Raw genomic sequence first — 17,962 nt, 5'->3', positions numbered from 1 at the left:
GGTTATTCTGAAAATGGAAAACAAGATATAAAATTACCTAATGGACAACTACATAAAATCAAAGACTTCATAAATTGCAATACTAAGTCAGTCATCTATGCAATTCAGTGTATATGCAGTAAACTGTATGTTGGTAGAACTACAAGAAAGCTGAAAATGAGAATACAAGAACATTTCAGAGATATGAGATACCCTCTTGGTTATCATCATCTGATTGAATACAAAAACCAACTAAAAAGTGGAATGACATTTTTTGGAATTGAAAAAATAATGAAGTCACAGAGAGGTGGACATTTTGAAAGAATACTGAGATCCAGAGAGGCCTATTTGATCTGCAATCTTGACACGTGCCATAGTGGCCTAAATACAGATGCAGAAATGATTCACCTTCTATAACAATATAAGGACCAAAAAGCTGCTCAGCTGGAAACAAATTGAACTTGGAGTTAGTTCACGAACATTACAGCAATTTAAACATGACATTGTGAATATAACAATTTCTTTTTCTTTTTGTGTATTGTAATTGCTCATTCAAAAGTATTGGTATTGTAATATTGGCACTTAGCATATCAGCTTCTTTAGTTCAAGGACAAGCTAGTTTGCAATTGTGCTTAATGTATGGTACAGGCTATTATTTTCCACCTGAAAATACCCAAACCAAGATGGAGGACTAACGAGCCCAGGACCGCATTTAATTAAAATGATAAAAATAGTCTCAGCACATAATTATGATAATCTACATGTATTTATCCCTACCTTCAACTAAATAGATAATATGTTACTCAAAAACTAAGCCTGATTACTAAGGATCAAATAGCTTCAACATCATGATGTTCCCATTCCAATATGGAGGACTCGCGCTCACGTGACAAAGAAAGTCACGTGACCGCGACCAAACATTTAACTCCATTTGGAAGCCAAACACACCAGACCGTAGGGTATCACGCCGCGTTCTGGAAGTGTATTCTAAAGAGCTCCCTCTTTCAAATCCGTTTGATATCTATTGAGGTAAGCAAGTGACTTAATTCTAGGTACAGAATTTATGCAGCTTTCTTTCATAATCATGAGTAGAAATAGAGCAAAAGCATTGTACTAAGCTTAGCTTCTCTATTCCCTTACCTAGATACACAATAATATTATTCGGAAAATTACCACATGTTTAAAACCACAAGTCAACAGTTTAAAATATTTTATCACAGATAAGTGGTAACAAGAATCAGAGACTCAAACAAGTGAGCATAGCCTTCTTTCTCTTTTAAATGGAAAAGTCCTTGAACCGATGATTTTTCTAGAAGAGATTTACTAAGTTTATATTGTTTGTTTTGCATTTTAGCTGTTTTTCAATATAAAAAGCCGAATGTAAGGCTTTCTTTTCCTCCTGAAGAACTGTCTGTTAATAAAGGATGGAGAAACATGTGTTGAGGATGTTATTTTTTTGCTAAAGATCCAAATATGAGGATGTTACTTTTTTGAGGATGTTACTTTTATGTTAAAAATCCAAATACGAGGATGTCATTTTTTTGTCAAATACCCTAATATTGATATCCTGAAGAAAGTACTAAAAATTAAAGCCTTTCTTGTTAAATATAACACAAGCTGCAAAAGACATTTATTCCATTGACGAAACTGAACTAACAATTGAAGCAATATTTTCCTACTATACACACCAAAGTGAGAATTGTAAGAAAGGCGCAAATAAATCGGTCTCCGCTTCTTAATTTACAACTTGAACAATCACAGAGACAACTTCTATTGAGGACGATTCTCAGTACACCAAACACTATCTCGCAAAGCTAAGAGATTACATTTGAGGGCTCAAAAAAGAAGACATCATCCCAAAAACACGAACTCCAATAACATCACCAATACCTCCATCAATCCTAAATCTAGAAACATGCCGCCAAATAAATTCAAGGGGCACAATTCGATAAGAAATAATGTTATATTTTGCTCAATGATGCAGTCCTTGACCTGAATCAGCTTAACGATGAAAGCAAGATCTTGCTTCAGCTGAAGGGGGATGAAACACACAAGCAAAATACTCTCACAACAGAAACAACTTCACAGTCCGTGCACCTGCAAGTCTGTCCCCCTCAGATTGACGCTGCACAGCAAATAACATTTTCTGTTACGCTGCACAGATGTCCAAAACTAAATGTACCTCTTATTCAAACTCAACTGCCCAACTTCTTTCAGTTGACGCAAAACAGAAAGGCCACTGTTGTCGAGCAGACTGATGCTCTCTGTAATTCTCAAACTTCACAAGTCTTGATTCCCATGGTACTGACCGCTGGTCCTCCCCAAGAAGCAGCTTTCAATACCACAATACAAATCACAGTAAGACGTCCTCAAACTCTAACATTCCAGTAGCTGTTGTGGACGGAACTGTTCCAAGCCTTACATCTGTCTTGACCAACATTGTCACCAAGGAGATGGCAAGTCCTACACAGCACTTTGGTAGCAATGTTGACTTCCAAGCAGCAATCCCTAAGAATTCAACCTCTTACTCTCGTGATATAACGCCAACACTCGCAGATGTCTCTGGTGACATGAAGCTTGTTTTGGAATGGGTTAGCGATGCTTCCCTAAAGGGACAAGCTAGAATTAATCTGTCCTTTCTCATGAAACTATTTCATAAAATTCCTTCGCTATGCACTCTTATCTCAGATGATATGGAATGGGTTAAGCTAGCAACGTCTAACAACATGTAATAAATAATTGCAAAACTGCTGTGGGATCATCAATTAGAATTAGCGTTACTTGGTTTTGAATTATACGCATTCTGGTCTATGGAAGATTCCAGTACATTTATTGAGTTTATGTCAAATCCCAAGCCAGATATGGCCTTCATGGGGGCAGTTGGATTGCAGTCTAACGCTCTCAGTACTGCAATGTTAGGGCAACTTGAATCTTTTGCCAATTTAATAAAGAGTTTAGCCTGGTTGGAACCGTTTATCAAATCATTTTCCAACAATGGCAAACCTGTGGCAAATTCGTAATCCTTAGGTCTTTTACTAATGTCTTGGAACTGCTGCTGCTTCAAAAACTTATTCTCTTGGCATGGTTCTTTATTCCCTTTGCAGTCTCCATCTTTTATTCTCTCACAGGAGTCTATGTGCATGTCTGATTCATTTAGATGGTTTCACCCCTTTTTTTCCCATTTTGCCAAACGTGGCCTTCTGGGGCGTCCGTCTATTGATCCACAACAGTTTGAGATTAACTTCCAAGTGCATTCATTCTTCTGATGATTTTTTGGTTATTGAAGTGATTCTTGAAGGTCCCTCTTCCATGTTCCTATTAGTTGTCTTCCTATATTGGAACCCTATTGCTACACTATAGGATATGATATTTGAGAATCTAAATTCAGTACTATCAGATGCACTCATATGTAATAGTGATTATGAAGTAATCTTTGGAGGGGACTTTAACACCACTCTGATAACAGGTGCCAATATAAAATCTAATGTGCAAAAGGGCTCACATGTTGAGTTATCTCTTGCTAGAGGTCTTTGTGGGCACATTTTTGGAAGATTGGGACATTTACATCGTCCCTCCTGCTTTGCAGCCATCGATTGTAACATGGCAGAGAGGAAATTGTAGTTATTTTATCAACTACATTTGGGTTTCCCGCATGCCGTCAGGCAGCTACGACTCTCACATTATATCTAACACCCTGCTGGGCGATCACATGATCTTGAGCTGTAACATCTATCTCCCATTCAAGTGTTTCAACTCACTCCCCACCTTGTCACTGGTGCAAACCCACAGACATGCGCTTTCCATTCGTTGGAACCCTGGTTTGTGGTTTGTGGAGGCTACTTGCAGCCCGGGTCAGCCGTGACCTTTGGGTTGTGAAGGATGTGCAGTCTGTGAGATTGCTGCAGCAGAAGGTGGACAAGTGGAATATGCATATGATACAATCACACCTACAATCTTTAATGCTTCAAGAGCAAACTTCCAAGGTTTTTCCTCATCCTAATACATTTCATAAAGCAATTGTGCTGCTCAAACGCTCCAAAAACCGAGAACTTAGACATTTGAAATCTTCATCTGCAGTCTCCTCCTCTTATGCTTCTCTCAGCAAAAATATTATATCAAGATATAAAATTGACTTAAAAAAAAAATTCAATTTGATCACCAATTGAAAGATAACCAAATAATGATTTCTCATTTGTGCAATCGCAATCCCAAGGACATCTGGGCCACCTTGAGAAATCCAGCTGGTAAACCCGTATCTTGCCTTAAGTGTGCAATAGCTGGTGAAATCTGGACAGATTGTTTTAAGGCTAAGTACACACTACCGCAGGGTTATGTTAGATTTGATGTTCATACTTTTGCTAGCAATATTCCATCAAAATGCCCCTGGGGAGTCGAGGATCTACAATGGGCGATCAAAAAACGTAAGTTTTCAAAGGCAGCCGGACCTGACGGGCTACCGCCTTGTGTTCTGAAGGATGATCCGCACTTTTGGGCCAAAGTTTTGGAGCTCAGATTTGACATCATCTTTCAAACCAAAGCTGTTCCTCCGTCATGGCTGACGTTGATCATCATTCCTCTGCACAAGAAAGCTTCCATCAATGACCACTCTAATTTTCACCCCATTGCACTGATTGATGTTTCAACTAAGGTATTTGCCAAATTGATTCTTATCGATCTGAACCAGTTTATTTCATCCCATCACACGCTGTCACGATATCAGGTTGGCTTTCGAAAAATCATTGGGCACGACACTCAACGGCTCCATTTTAGCCCATCTTCTAGCCTCCTCTCATCAGTCCTCAAGTGGCCCCATTTATATGGCGTCAATTGACATGTCATCTGCTGTTGACAGTGTCATAAGAGGTACGTTGTGGAAAAAAATGCTGGCTTATGGCATTCCAACACACATCGTTGCTATTATCGATCTACTACAAGATCAAACAAATTACAAAGTATTCATTAACCAAACTGGCCTTCTTACAGACACAATAGCCACAGAAATCGGTTTCAAGCAAGGGTGCAATTTAGCATCAGTACTTTTTAATCTGTACCTTGCTGATCTTGACCAAACTTGGAATACAACTGATATTTTTATGGCAAAATTGGGAGGTTTGCACTGTAATTGGCTCGCCTTTGCGGACGATCTAATTAGGTTTCATCGCACACCTTTTGGTTTACAGAATAAACTTAATCTCTTTTCCTTATTTTGCAAACACAATTCTACTAAATCAAACATCCTTGTTTTTTCCAACAAGAAAAAACTGTGTAAGTTCCATTGGAACATCAATCATAACCCAATCCAGCACACTTTAGGCATGGCATATTTGGGCTACAATCCTTCCAACACCAACTCTTTAAAGATGTGGCAGAACTCCTTTACCATCAAAATTGCTCAACTCACAGCTCAAATGAAATTCATCTTTTATAGGCATTGCAAATTCTAATTCATACCATTAATAGATTTTTATGTTATGAAAGTAGAGGCGATTATAATTTACAGACTGGACCTTTGTTTATTGGATATTGGATCAATCCTTAACAAGTTGCAAGGCAATATTTGGAGAACTGTTCTTGGTCTTCCCAAAGGCACTGCCCAATGCTATCCTCATTCATGAACTTGGACTCTCCACGTTAGCTTCCAAATTCTATTGGAGGAGGTTAACAAATTATGGCAAAATGCTATACCCGCCGCCCAATTCACTCTATGAATATCTTGCGGAAATGCTTTCAAAGTCTCATCCAGCTTTGACTGCCCATTTCAACAACCAAATGAGGTCTTTGCTTGCCGCGAATTCTATGGAGCCTGAAGATCTTTTAGAACGGCTAGCTTTCACAGATTATGCTAAATTCAAGCACAAACAACATCCACGCCTGTTTTATCTGACTTGCTTTCCTTACAATAGATCTAGAAATCTCTACATGAGTTTCAGACTGGATTTATTGCACACCAATGTTCGCATAAAAAACTGGAAATCTAACAAGGGCGCCACATCCAATAGGCTCTGTTGATTTTGCTAACTTGGTGACAAACCAGAAACACTGAAGCATCTGCTCATATTATGCAATTATTTTGAAACTCAAAGAATGCAAATGCTTGGAAAATGTTTGCTGTTTTTTTCGCAATTTATTGTGGATATGTTGCATGTGGGGACGTAGTAATTCCCTAATTCTTCCCTGGTATGTCTACTTCATTATATTCAATCAAAACTAAACGAACTTGAAGAGTGATCAGTATTGACAATCTGTATCATTTTGTTCGCAATTGAGGTATGCACTCATCAAAGCTCTTTTTTAAGAGTTATGTTTATGTACTGTATGTTTATATGTAATTGTTTTATCAAATTCTTGTAATTCTGTCCTAATTTTGTGCGTATCCACTGTTTCGACTTGTTCCACTTGTATCTTAACTTTACGCTAATCTTGTGTGCAATCACTGTTTTGACTTGTTTTACTAGTATTTTTAACTCGGTATGGTTATTTGCTAATATCCTTGATATTTTGTGTGTGATCGTTGTCATTTAGCAATGTTTAGTGTTCTGTCAAAATTGATAATTAGTATTAGCTTGTGTAGTACCATGACCTGCTTTTAGCCACTAGAGGCTTTGTCCTTGTTTGTTTTACTTTTTGTTCTTACTTTGTCAATTGATGTTTTATGAATCGTATATGGCTTTCTTTTTGTATGTTTGAAAAGGTGCATGTGCACCAAATATAAATAAAAAATAAAAACAAATTAAAAATGCAGTCTGGCCTGAGGTTGGTGAATGCTTTTAAAGTAGCGTTTCAACCCCAAAAAAGCCGGCGGCATGCATATGGTCCCAACCCGCTCTAATACATTCAATAGAGGGTTGCACGTTTAAAGAAACTGAACCATTTTGCATCACGCAGGATGGAGCAGACATTACAATGGCCCTATTACAAGACTTTCAAAAGAGGTTTGTAAATTTAAAGGAACTGCGCTGCCCACCAAGGCATCCTGTGGTGCTGGCTGGGGGGCCTCAACTCCACGGCTCTGTGCTGAATCAAGGCCGCGCCCTGTAGCATTCCACTGTCCCCATGGTATGTCCCCATCAGCCCCCATGGTATGGGCTCTCTGATCTGATAGATGTGGGGCCCCAAATGCAAGTCTCCTTGTTAAAACAAAACAGCTTGCTCAATCATCCCCATGGCCCCGTGGATTTGTTGATAGCTGTGGGGCCCAAGCTCCATTGCCCCCTAATGAGACCAATAAACCATTCTGCTTCAGTGTAGGGCCACCCATTCTATTTGCCCTTGATGAGACCAATAAGCAATTCTGCTCAAGTGTAGGGGCACCCACTCCATTTGCCCCTGATGAGAACAATAAACCATCTGCTCCAGTGTAGGGGGGAGTCCGGTTAAAGGTGCGATTACAAAAGGTTCAAATGCAATAGGTTCGGGTCAATAGGACCGAAAACAAACGGTTCGATATTTTTTTTAATTATATATATTTTTTTGGGTTTCCGTATAGGTAAAAAAAGTGTTTTTACCACAAAAATATTAAAAACAAAAATATAAAATAAAAAAAATGTTTCAAACCTTTTGTTTTCGGTCCTTTTGTTTCAACCCTATTGTATTTCAAACCTTTTGATTCGAACCTTTAACCTATAACCGTGTAGGGGCACCCATTCCATTTGCCCTTAATGAGAACAATAAACCATTCTGCTCAAGTCTAGGGACACCCATTCCATTTGCCCCTGATGAGACCAATAAACCCTTCTGCTCCAGTTCCGTACTATCCACACGGCTGTAGTGGCCAAGTTGCATCAAAGCACCCCTGAGGCATCTCTTCAAGGATCTTTGATTGGGATTCAAGGGTAAACATTGCTCCATGTCCTCACCTCAATGCTGGGTTACAGATCCACCATTGACGGCTGTGCAGTCCCACGAGTAGGTTCCATTGCCCACACCTTTAAAAAGAAAAAAGATATGGATTCAAAAAACACTCTCCATGTATCACACTAAAATATAGGACTTTAACATTGTCCACTAACCACTGACATAGGACCTGCCACACAAATGACATTTGGCTATTTTATAAAATATCTTCCTATCCAGTATTAATCAAAGGCCTTTCCAATAAAAAATATAGTGTTCAATACATGCGCTGACAAGGCTACAAACCCAGCGAAAAAATTTCTATCTCTTTAAAACCTCACTTTTATATAAAATATGAAGCAAACCCCTTAATAATCTGCAGCTATTTACCCACTCCCTGCATTGCTTTATCTATGATCTTTGGGAGGTCCCATTGACAAACCCCTCGGTCAAACCTCTTCCACGGATACGATTGGGCAAAGCGATCAGATAAATTGTGGTTTCCTTACTATCACATTAATAGGCTAAACAAAAGTTTTTACTTTCAATCATGCACCAATTTTAATTAACTCCCATAGCATGTGATATGCCAAGCTTCTACAATACACACTTGGGAAGGCTGCAGGCGGTAAAGCCAGCAAATAATTCCTATCTATTTAATGACTCCTAGCTCACATTAGCAGGCTAAACAAAGGTTTTACATTTAAATCAGGCACCAAGTTTCATTAGTTCCCATCGCATGAATTCTGACAAGCCTGCTCACACATGGGGCTTCAAGCTGTATCCCCGAAGCCTCCTATCTCCATCTAATAATAGCAATGCATAATAAAACACTAATGGGCTACAATTTCAAAATGCAATCCCCAAAATCACACTAAAATATAGGCCTTTAATATAACTTCAGACCACAGCATAGGGCCTGCCATAGAAAATGAGATTCTGGCTATTTTTAAAAGAATAGCCCTTAGCCTCTGTGTAAAGTACAATTACCCAGTTAGCTCACACCAGGAGGGGTCTGACAAGCATCACGCATGCACCGCATGCATGGGGCCATGCTCCAAACCGAGCTAAGAATTTAACGACTTATAGCTTTTATCTCACTATCACATTAGAAGGATAAACAAAGGTTTTATATTTAAATCAAGCACACAGTTTTTATTAGCCCCCACAGCATGAAATCTGTAAAACCTCTGCCACAAAAATAAATATGTTCTTACCTTATTTGCACTGCATGGCATACACCCTGATAGTCCCTGTGGGTTTGCTGCATCCTCCTGCAAAGAGACAACCTATCTACACACATGCTGCACAGAAGTCCAGGCCTCTGCTTGGGGCAAAGTGCTAAACCACAAGGGATCCAATTATACCTCCTGGATAGCCCCCAGCCAAGTCTTGCCACTTCCTCCTGCAAGCAGAATTGTATCACATGGCTCAGCCCAGGGTGTTGTCCACTGTAAGACTTTCAGCTTAAATGGGTTCAGTTAGTTGTCCCAATGACACCTCCCGAATGCTGTGCAGTATAACAGCGCATGCCCACAACTGCTCTTTTAAGGGTGAGTTACCCCTCCCCAAATCTTATCAGCTTGGGCACAGGGCTGGGGGAGGGTTGCATTTTGCAGTATCATGCCATCTCGTCACAACCCCACAACCTATGGCATCAGTTTTTTTTTAAGTACTTGATACAATATAAACATCTGGCTTTGTTTCTACACTAATTTCTACACTAATACCCTGAGCCACTGCGACGTGTGAAAGTCCCACAAGTAGCAGAACACGATGTGCCAGGCAGCTGGAGATAGAGCAGAGCCTACCTGTGTGTTTCCTGTTCTATTTATTCAATTCACAATAAACATTGCAAAGCTGCTGTTGGGGTCTCATATCGTGACTCTTGGATATCTCTGCAGTGTCGTCCCAAGCTGACCCACACTAACCAAATGGTCCGGCTTTTCAAAAACTGCCAAACGTACTTTCAAATAACATGCCTACACCTCTCCACCGTGATGAACCACCTTTCCTTTTAAATTCTTTGCCCCATTCAGCTCGGAGAGCCAGCAGAGGCTGACGTGATCTATGCACCGTCTCATCACAGCATGCTTGTGACACCTTTGCATCATGGCCCACATCACGAGGGATTTTACAAACCATGAAATGTATACATACAGAGAACAACTGTAGATTTGAAGTTCGTGTGCAATTTTTAAATTACTTAACTGGGGCCAAACGTGTATACATGCAAAGAGTTTAAATTAAACATATGCCTGGAGTTGACTCAGTGCAAACTTGATTCAAGATCTTGGTGTTAAAATGCCAGTGTAATTCATTAAAGAACAACCATTGACAAAGTCAACAGTTGGGGCATTTGTGTAGGCATGGAAAATGCACTTTGCATATATCGTTTGATGTTGAGGGTTGGTCACTGTTGCAGAGTGTTGGTGGCGGATGCAGATAGCATCCAATCACTTCCTTCACTTGCAGTGTATGTGGAGGCTAAAGGGACCTTCCTAGCCACTAGTCCTATTATCGGCCTTAATCCATCTGCAGGGAGAAGGTTATTAATTAACAAGCTAAATCTGCTTCCACTTGCTAAAAGAAATAGCTGGCATAAGGCCTCTTAAAAATGTCAATGTAACATGGGGTTAGATGAAAATCTGGTATATTTTCTTTTGATCTGCCCATTTTGTAAAGTTGAAAGGATTGTGTGGTTGCAACCATACTTCCTGGCTTACAATATTAGATCTTGTAAGGAAGCCATGACGTTCGTAAACACAGCCTTAAGTGTAAGATTACTTAAAACACAATCTGTGCATAGTGACTAATGAGACACCTCTAAAAGCTGGTTGTGGCCTGTGGGTGAATTTTGTAGAAATGTGGTTTATGCTCAATCCTTCTATTATGGGTTTAATTTTTACTGTAAATAGGTTATCAATTTGGTTGTCAAATAACTAATCTTAACGTGGATTGATTTTGTTAATGGGGTAATCTGAATACACTTTTTGCAACTGAATTGACTTGGTGTAAACTTATTTGAAGATGTCAGCGATAAAAGGGCAGTACAATGCATTGCAGAACAAGCATTAACAAAACCAACAGTTTGGACTTTTTTGTAGGCATGGAGAAGGCACTGCCAGCATACATTTTGATGGTGTGGGTTTGACTCAGTGTAAACCTGGTTCAATATAGCTATCAGGCTGGTCTTTTGTGGAGGAATGGGGAAGGCACTAATGGTACAAAGTTTGATGGTGAGGGTTTGGCTTTGCGTAAACCTGGTTCAGGATGTCGGTGTTAAAATGACAGTACAATTAATTACCGAACAAGCATTGATAAATCCAACAGTTGGGGCTTCTGTGTAGGCATGGGAAAGGTACTATGCGTTTAAAGTTTGACGGTGTGGGTTTGACTTGGTATAAACTTGGTTCAAGATAGTGGTGTTAAAATGACAGTACAATTAATTACAGAACAAGTATTGACAAAGCCAACAGTTTGGGCTTTTGTGTGTCACGCAATGGCCGAGAAGGCTCTCAGGGAGCGTAGAGGTAAACTGGCAGTGGGGAGGTTCGCGAAAAAAGACAGATGAGTCGAGGGATTTTTCATGATGCAAAAAATCAAAAAGATCCCGATCGAGGATTTGATCATGCCACTCTTTGTCTTCTTCCTCTAATAAGGCCACGAAGAGACGGCATAGGTCACCTTCGACCTCCAGTGATTCCTCCATGGAGGTAATCAGGTGTTCCACGAAATTCGATTCCCCTGCACACTGGGATGCATTTCGTAGTGAGATGATGCGTGTCTTCGAGAATGCGGCCTCGACCCCCTCAAATGAAAAGCAAAAGAGGCATGCCCCAGTCACTCTGAGGAAGGACGACAAGGGGAAGTCGAAGACTAAATCTTTGAAGCCGAGCTTAAAGCTGGTTTCACATCAAGAAAGTTCTTGATCCGATGAAAAATCGTTGAGAGCTTTGACGAGTCGAGAACCGAGTCCAACTATGGTTCCATCGAAGAAGCACAAGGCGTCGAATACTTCAACGTCTTTGCCGACCCCGTCGACACCGAAATCGAGGTCGACGCCGACTAAACCGACACCATTTTTCGAAACCACCTTCAATGTCTTTGACATCTCCGATGACTACTTCGACATTGTCGAAGCCTTTGACGGTACAAGACAAGGTTTACAAGTCTTTACCTAAAAAAGACTATTTTAAGTCTCTGTCAGCGTTATATGAGGAAGACCAACCCCCTGATGACAGTTCACCACCTTTTGGTCTACAGTTTGGCACCCCCAATGTGCCAGAGGAATTTATATCTGACAAGTCCAGACTAAGAGATTTGTATGATAATCTCCAGTCAGCTAGTGGCTTGGATACCTTGCCAGAGTTTGGCAGGCCTGACCCCTCTGAGCATGCTGACTCATCATACAGAAAACTGATGGGGAAGGTTAGTGAATTTATGGGATGGAGTATGCCTACTCCATTGTTCAAACAAGAGGATATGACTGACATCTCGGTCCAGGGTCATCAGAAAGACCCAATTTTACCTTTCCACATGGCACTACAGAAGAAAGTCTCTGCTGATTGAGAGACCCCGAAACTGCGGCTGCAGTTAATAAAAACTTCACAAAGAAGTACAGACCTTCCAGCAGTGACCCAGAATATCTTACCAACATCCCACTCCTGAAAGCTTGGTGGTTCAGGTGGCTACGTCTACCAGGCAGTCAACTTATCCATCCATCCCTCCTGACAGGGATGACAAGAGGGTGGATGCTTGGGCACGAAAAGGTTTCACTGCAGGTAGGATGGCTTTGAAATCCACTAATGTGACTTGCATTTTGTCTAGATTTACCTTTACCCTGTGGGACTGTGTTGCTATGGTGGCTGAACACATCCCGGAAGGTGAAGAAAGAGACGGCCTCCTGGCGACCATTAAGGATGCTAAGGAGGCAGAGTGAATGTCTCCAGTCAGGTTTGGATACTGCAGACAGCATCAACAGATCCATGGCTGCTAGCACGGTATTACGCAGATGTGCGTGGTTGAGGGAGTTGGGGTTTGCACCAGAAGTGCAGGCAAGACTACTTAACATGCCCTTTGACGGCTCGAGGTTGTTTGGCAGTAAGGCGGACGAGCGTTTGGAGAAGCTGCAGACCTTAAAGGCGGTGGCTAAATCCCTTAGCGCCGCCATTAGACAACCTCAACAATCCTATTCAGGCTCATCTTCTTGGAGGGGTAAGTCCTTTCTATTCTACTCCTCAATTGGAAGAGGAAGAGGACAAGCCGGTAAACGCGGTCAGAGAAGATTCCCTCATGGTGAACGAGGGAGAGGTGCTAAGTCAGCCCCAGCAGCAGCAACTTTACCATCAGGCGCAGCTTCAGCCTCCTCTAAACCACTCTGAGGCCTTAACCCATAAGCCCCCGGTGGGAGGCAGACTTTCTCAGTATCTGAACAAATGGTGGGGCATTACTTCAGATGCTTGGGCATTGGAAACTGTGGCACAAGGTTACTGCCTTTGTTTTCAAAAAAGGTTTCAGGATCATCCACTGGGATGCAACAGAACATGTACCTGTAGCGGAGAGGAACAGGGGTTGGTACTCCCCGTATTTTCTAATCCACAAAAAGGACAGAGGATTGAGACCCATCTTGGACTTAAGAAAATTGAACAAGTTCCCAGGAAGGGCAAGTTCAAGATGGTTACCCTTTCTCAGATCCTTCAGGCTCTCCAACTTCAAGACTGGTTGGTATCATTGGACCTTCAGGATACTTACTTTCATGTGCCAATCCATCTCAAGCACAGAAAGTACCCGAGGTTGGCGGTTCTCATTATCAGTTTCGAGTTCTGCCTCTCGGGTTGACCTCTGCCCCAAGTGTTTTCACCAAGTTGATGGTGGTGGAGGCACCGAGTCTCAGGAGATGGGGGATTCACGTCTACCCCTACTTGGACGATTGGCTGATCAGGGCTTGTTCACCCGAGCAAGCCAAGGAACATCTCAGCGTAACCTGCCACTCGCTTCACAGACTGGGCTTCTCCCTCATTTACAAGAAGTCCCACATCATACCATCCCAAATACCCCAATTTATTGGAACAGTCCTGGATGCTTCCTTGGGGAAAGCCTCGCCACCCGAGGTTAGAGCTCAACACATTCTGCAGATGGTTACCAAATTCCAGAGTTCTCATCATCTTCCGGCATTCGATTTTCTGAGGTTCCTCGGTCTCATGGTATCCTGCATTTTCCTGGTGCCAGAAGCCCGCTTGAGAATGAGATCCCTTCAATGGGCTCTCAGGACTCAGTGGTCCCAGTTCTCAGTGAAGATGACGGAGCACCTGCAAGTTCCGAGTAGAGTTGCTCAGGACCTTCTGTGGTGGGGTTGCAAAGACAACATTCTTAAGGGAGCATCGTTTTGGCAACCAAGGACGGAGATAACGGTAGTGATGGATGCCTCACTCACAGGGTGGGGAGCCCACACCAACGATCTGACAATCATCAGTCGTTGGTCTCCATCGGGATCCAAACTACATATCAACCTTTTGAAGCTGAGGGCGATCAAACTAGCGCTGAAGGCCTTCCTGCCCTCTGTACAGCGAAAGAATGTCCTGATAATGATGGACAACATGGTGGCCATGTACTACCCTAACACGATAGGAAGGGTAGGGTCACTACCACTGTGCTGAGAGGCAATGCAGCTGTGGTTCTGGGCAATACGAGAAGGAATCTCTCTGTCATCAGTTCACCTAGCTGAACACGGCAGGGGACGCTCCGAGCAGGCAGATAACAGTCTCCAATGAGTGGGAACTAGCTTAGGAAGTCCTTCAAGAGATCTTGACCCTTTGGGAACCCCTCAAGTGGATCTGTTCGCAACCAGTGTCAACCTGAAGAGCGCACTGTTTTGCTCAAGGGAATTTCCTCCAAGCAGAGCTCTAGGTGACGCGTCCATAGTGGCGCACTCCTCAGAGGAAGATTTATATTTAAAGATCCCTCTGATTGTCCAATTCTTGAAAGGTCTTACTAATGTATAGCCACCAGTTCCCTTCAATGTACTTGTATGGGACCTCAATCTTGTGTTAAAGTTTTTAACATGTGTTCCATTTGAGTCTTTACATGCATGTCCTTTAAGACTCTTGACATTAAAAACCATTTTGCTTATTGCAATAACGTCAGCCCGGAGGGTAAGCGAGTTGCAGGCTCTTTCTTGCAAACCTCCTCATACGGTATTCCATAAAGACAAAGTTACTCTCAGGGTAAAGCCTTCTTTTTTACCGAAGGTAGTCCTGTACTTTCATTGGTCACAAAAAATTACCTTACCAATATTCTATCCACCTCCTCATCCAGGAAAGGAGGAGGAGAGGCTACATAGACTGGACCCAAAAAGGGCTCTCAGTTTTTATGTATCCAGAATGCCTAAATTTCGTCAATTTGACCAACTATTTATTGGATATACTGGTCCCAAATTGGGCCTTGTGGTTACTAAACAAACAATATATACGTGGGAGGACACAATCCATTCAAAGAACAAGTTACTTACCCCTTGTAACATTCTTTCAATTGGATGTTCCTCCCACGGATTCCTCATCGACCCTCCCAGCCTACCCTGCTGTACAAATGACGTGTTGTTACACTTTATGCTTTCTGTGAGCCTACGGTGTTGGGTACACCTCGTAATTGCTCTTCAGAGGGGAAAAAACAGAACGGAAGCAAACGGGCGCTGCATGCGTTATTTATGATGATGGAGAGGGTGATTTTATTAATCTGGCATGCATTGTTGAAAGAACCATGTTTTTTGCTATAGGAGGCTGGTTTCAGTACCTGTTGCTGGTGCTGGTCTGAAGCCCAAATGGTGGTCATGTAGAAGCAAGTTAATTTCCCTGTAGGATTTACATTGTTGAGTGCGTATCATTTCCTGAAACTTTCCTCTGAAAGGAGCGTTCAAAATGGGATGGTAGTTGGAGGGAATGTTAGAATCATTATTATTGTTTTGGGTGAAAGGCGTGATTTTCTGTCAAGGGGTAAGTGAAAATTGTTCATGTCATTGAGCAGTTGATTAGGTTGGTGATTGGTGCCACCACAGTGTGTTGTCTTTGGTGGTCTTTGGGCATGTGAAGACTGTCTCAGAAGAGGCTTTCATTAGTTGTACACTCACAATAGAAACTTTTAGGTAGATGGTATGGAAGGTTGAAACAGATGTATCGGCTTTCATGTCAGGTAGCAGAAGGAAGTCTGATGATCTTACGTGGCCTGAAATAGAATCTCCTATCACTATTATCTTTTCTTTAAATAATGAGGATAGAGAGCGTGCCAGAGCTTGGGTGGCAACTGGGCATACACGTTCATTAGAGGATTTAATTTCATGATAGACCCTGAAGAGTTCAGCAGCAGATTGCTAACTTGTCAAATGCCATCACAGAGAAAGGCTTCTTTGTCCTCTAGGTTTGTTGTTTTTCACAAGTGTCTCCCTAGAATTCTGTTAGCTCTCTTTAGAAGTTCTAGTTCAGTGTCAAGCCATTGATTCATCCAGGTGGTGGGTTTAAGTTTCTTTGGCGATGTGAGGAGTCAGGATGTCTAGGGTTTGTTTAGCTCTTCACTGCTGTTATTTAGCCAGGGCTCATGGGAGTCTGAATCCTGGGGAGAGCTTTTCATGGTAGATGTGAAAAGTTCAGGCTTGAATCGTTTTATAGGTCAGATTTACCTGGATCTTAGGTTGATCAGGTGTGGCTGATTAATGTTCTTCTGTGATTTGGCAAATAATTTAAGCAGTAATCTATCTTCTAACCAAGAGAGAGATTTGACTTGGCGGGGAGCCAGGTGCAGTTGAGAAGAGGTCAGGAAAGCATCCAGCATGGTGTGCCGACAAGAGTGCTTGGCACTTGAGTGAAGGATGATGTCTGCAGAGGTGCAGAAATATCAGAATGCAAAACCGGGACCATTTAGCCAGATATTAAAATCCTAAAATATGATAATACTGTTGGAGATTATCGCACATTTGCAAACAGTCAGGCCAATCATCTAATAATTGGGAGGGGCTTCTCTTGGTGGCCCGCAGATGAATAATACTGTGGTGCTAGTGTTCTTTTTGTGAAGTCATCAACATGCAATACTCTCAAGGTCAAAGTTGATGGTGTGGATCTTAGTGGTGGGGAAAGCAGATGAGCAGATTTGTGGACGTCAGTGGGTGTTTGAGCTGCTTATAAAGGTCTGCAAGAGGCAATGAGTGCTGCCTCAGTGTGTTAATGTGGACAAAGCACCGGAGCTAACCTGGGTTGTCCACATGCTCCTCATTATACTTTGCCTTTGACAATGTTCATACCCTTGCAAACTAGCACACTTCATTGTTTTGAGTATCACGTCCTCAAACTACTCTATGAGGCCTGCAGCACTGCCATCAACATTCGCGCTTTAATACAGCACTCCCCTGTTTATGTGTCTATACTATTTCCTTTTGCTCTGTGGGTGCCATATTTTCCTTGAGATTGCCCTGTCTCTTCTGCTGCAGCATCTCCACATACGTAACTGGGTCTGGCTCTTTCTTTGTATCCATGCAGCTACGGTATCATGGCAATAGGCAATTAACTTCGAACAATGCTCCACTTCTCTGCATGGTTGTGAAACTGCATCCGTGGGACACCCTGCAAAGGCCATCATCTCCATCAAACTCTGCTTTAGATTTGAGGGGACAGTCCCTCTCCTATATTGCTCCCACTGTCTAATATCCTGTCAGTCTGGGAGATGCAAAATTCTAACAAGATGAAGATGTTGATATGTTTTATCCTATACCCCTCCTTCACATAGGTGTAACTCTGGAACCTCAAGAGTAACCCCCAAATAAAATGAAATGCCATTTGTCAACGCACGCTTGATTTCTTTCGTTATTATTGTCAATGGTTTTGTAGAAAAGCAGAGACATGCATGCATGACCGAAAAACGGATAGGGGTATCTGAAAAAGCCCCCTATGACACCCAACTCAACATGAATTGTTAAAAGTAACAGCGACGGACATGGGTGCATGGACTGATAACATGTGTTTTGTATCCCACAGAAACTGGTGGTGGAAAACATGGATGTTCTGGTCCAGATCCGGTCAAACTTTGAGAAACCTGAGCAGATGTCATCTTTGTTGCTCAGGCTGGCCTGTAAGTACCATTGTTGGGAGCAACTGCGCATTAGTAT

General features: G+C 41.9%; 1 protein-coding gene across 1 annotated transcript in view; it reads left to right on the top strand.

Annotated features, from left to right (window-relative positions):
- The window catches only part of NCKAP1L (NCK associated protein 1 like), a 2,015,530-nt gene that overhangs the window by 1,012,536 nt on the left and 985,032 nt on the right, over positions 1 to 17,962 (top strand). The window contains exon 24 of the mRNA XM_069653209.1: positions 17,832 to 17,925. Coding sequence (XP_069509310.1) covers positions 17,832 to 17,925 — 94 coding nt within the window. The remainder of the gene's footprint in view (positions 1 to 17,831; positions 17,926 to 17,962) is intronic.

Source organism: Ambystoma mexicanum, chromosome 3q, assembly GCF_040938575.1.
Source record: "Ambystoma mexicanum isolate Mex_15411 chromosome 3q, UKY_AmexF1_1, whole genome shotgun sequence".
Taxonomy (NCBI): Eukaryota; Metazoa; Chordata; class Amphibia; order Caudata; family Ambystomatidae; genus Ambystoma; species Ambystoma mexicanum.
This window is presented reverse-complemented; position numbering and strand designations above follow the sequence as displayed.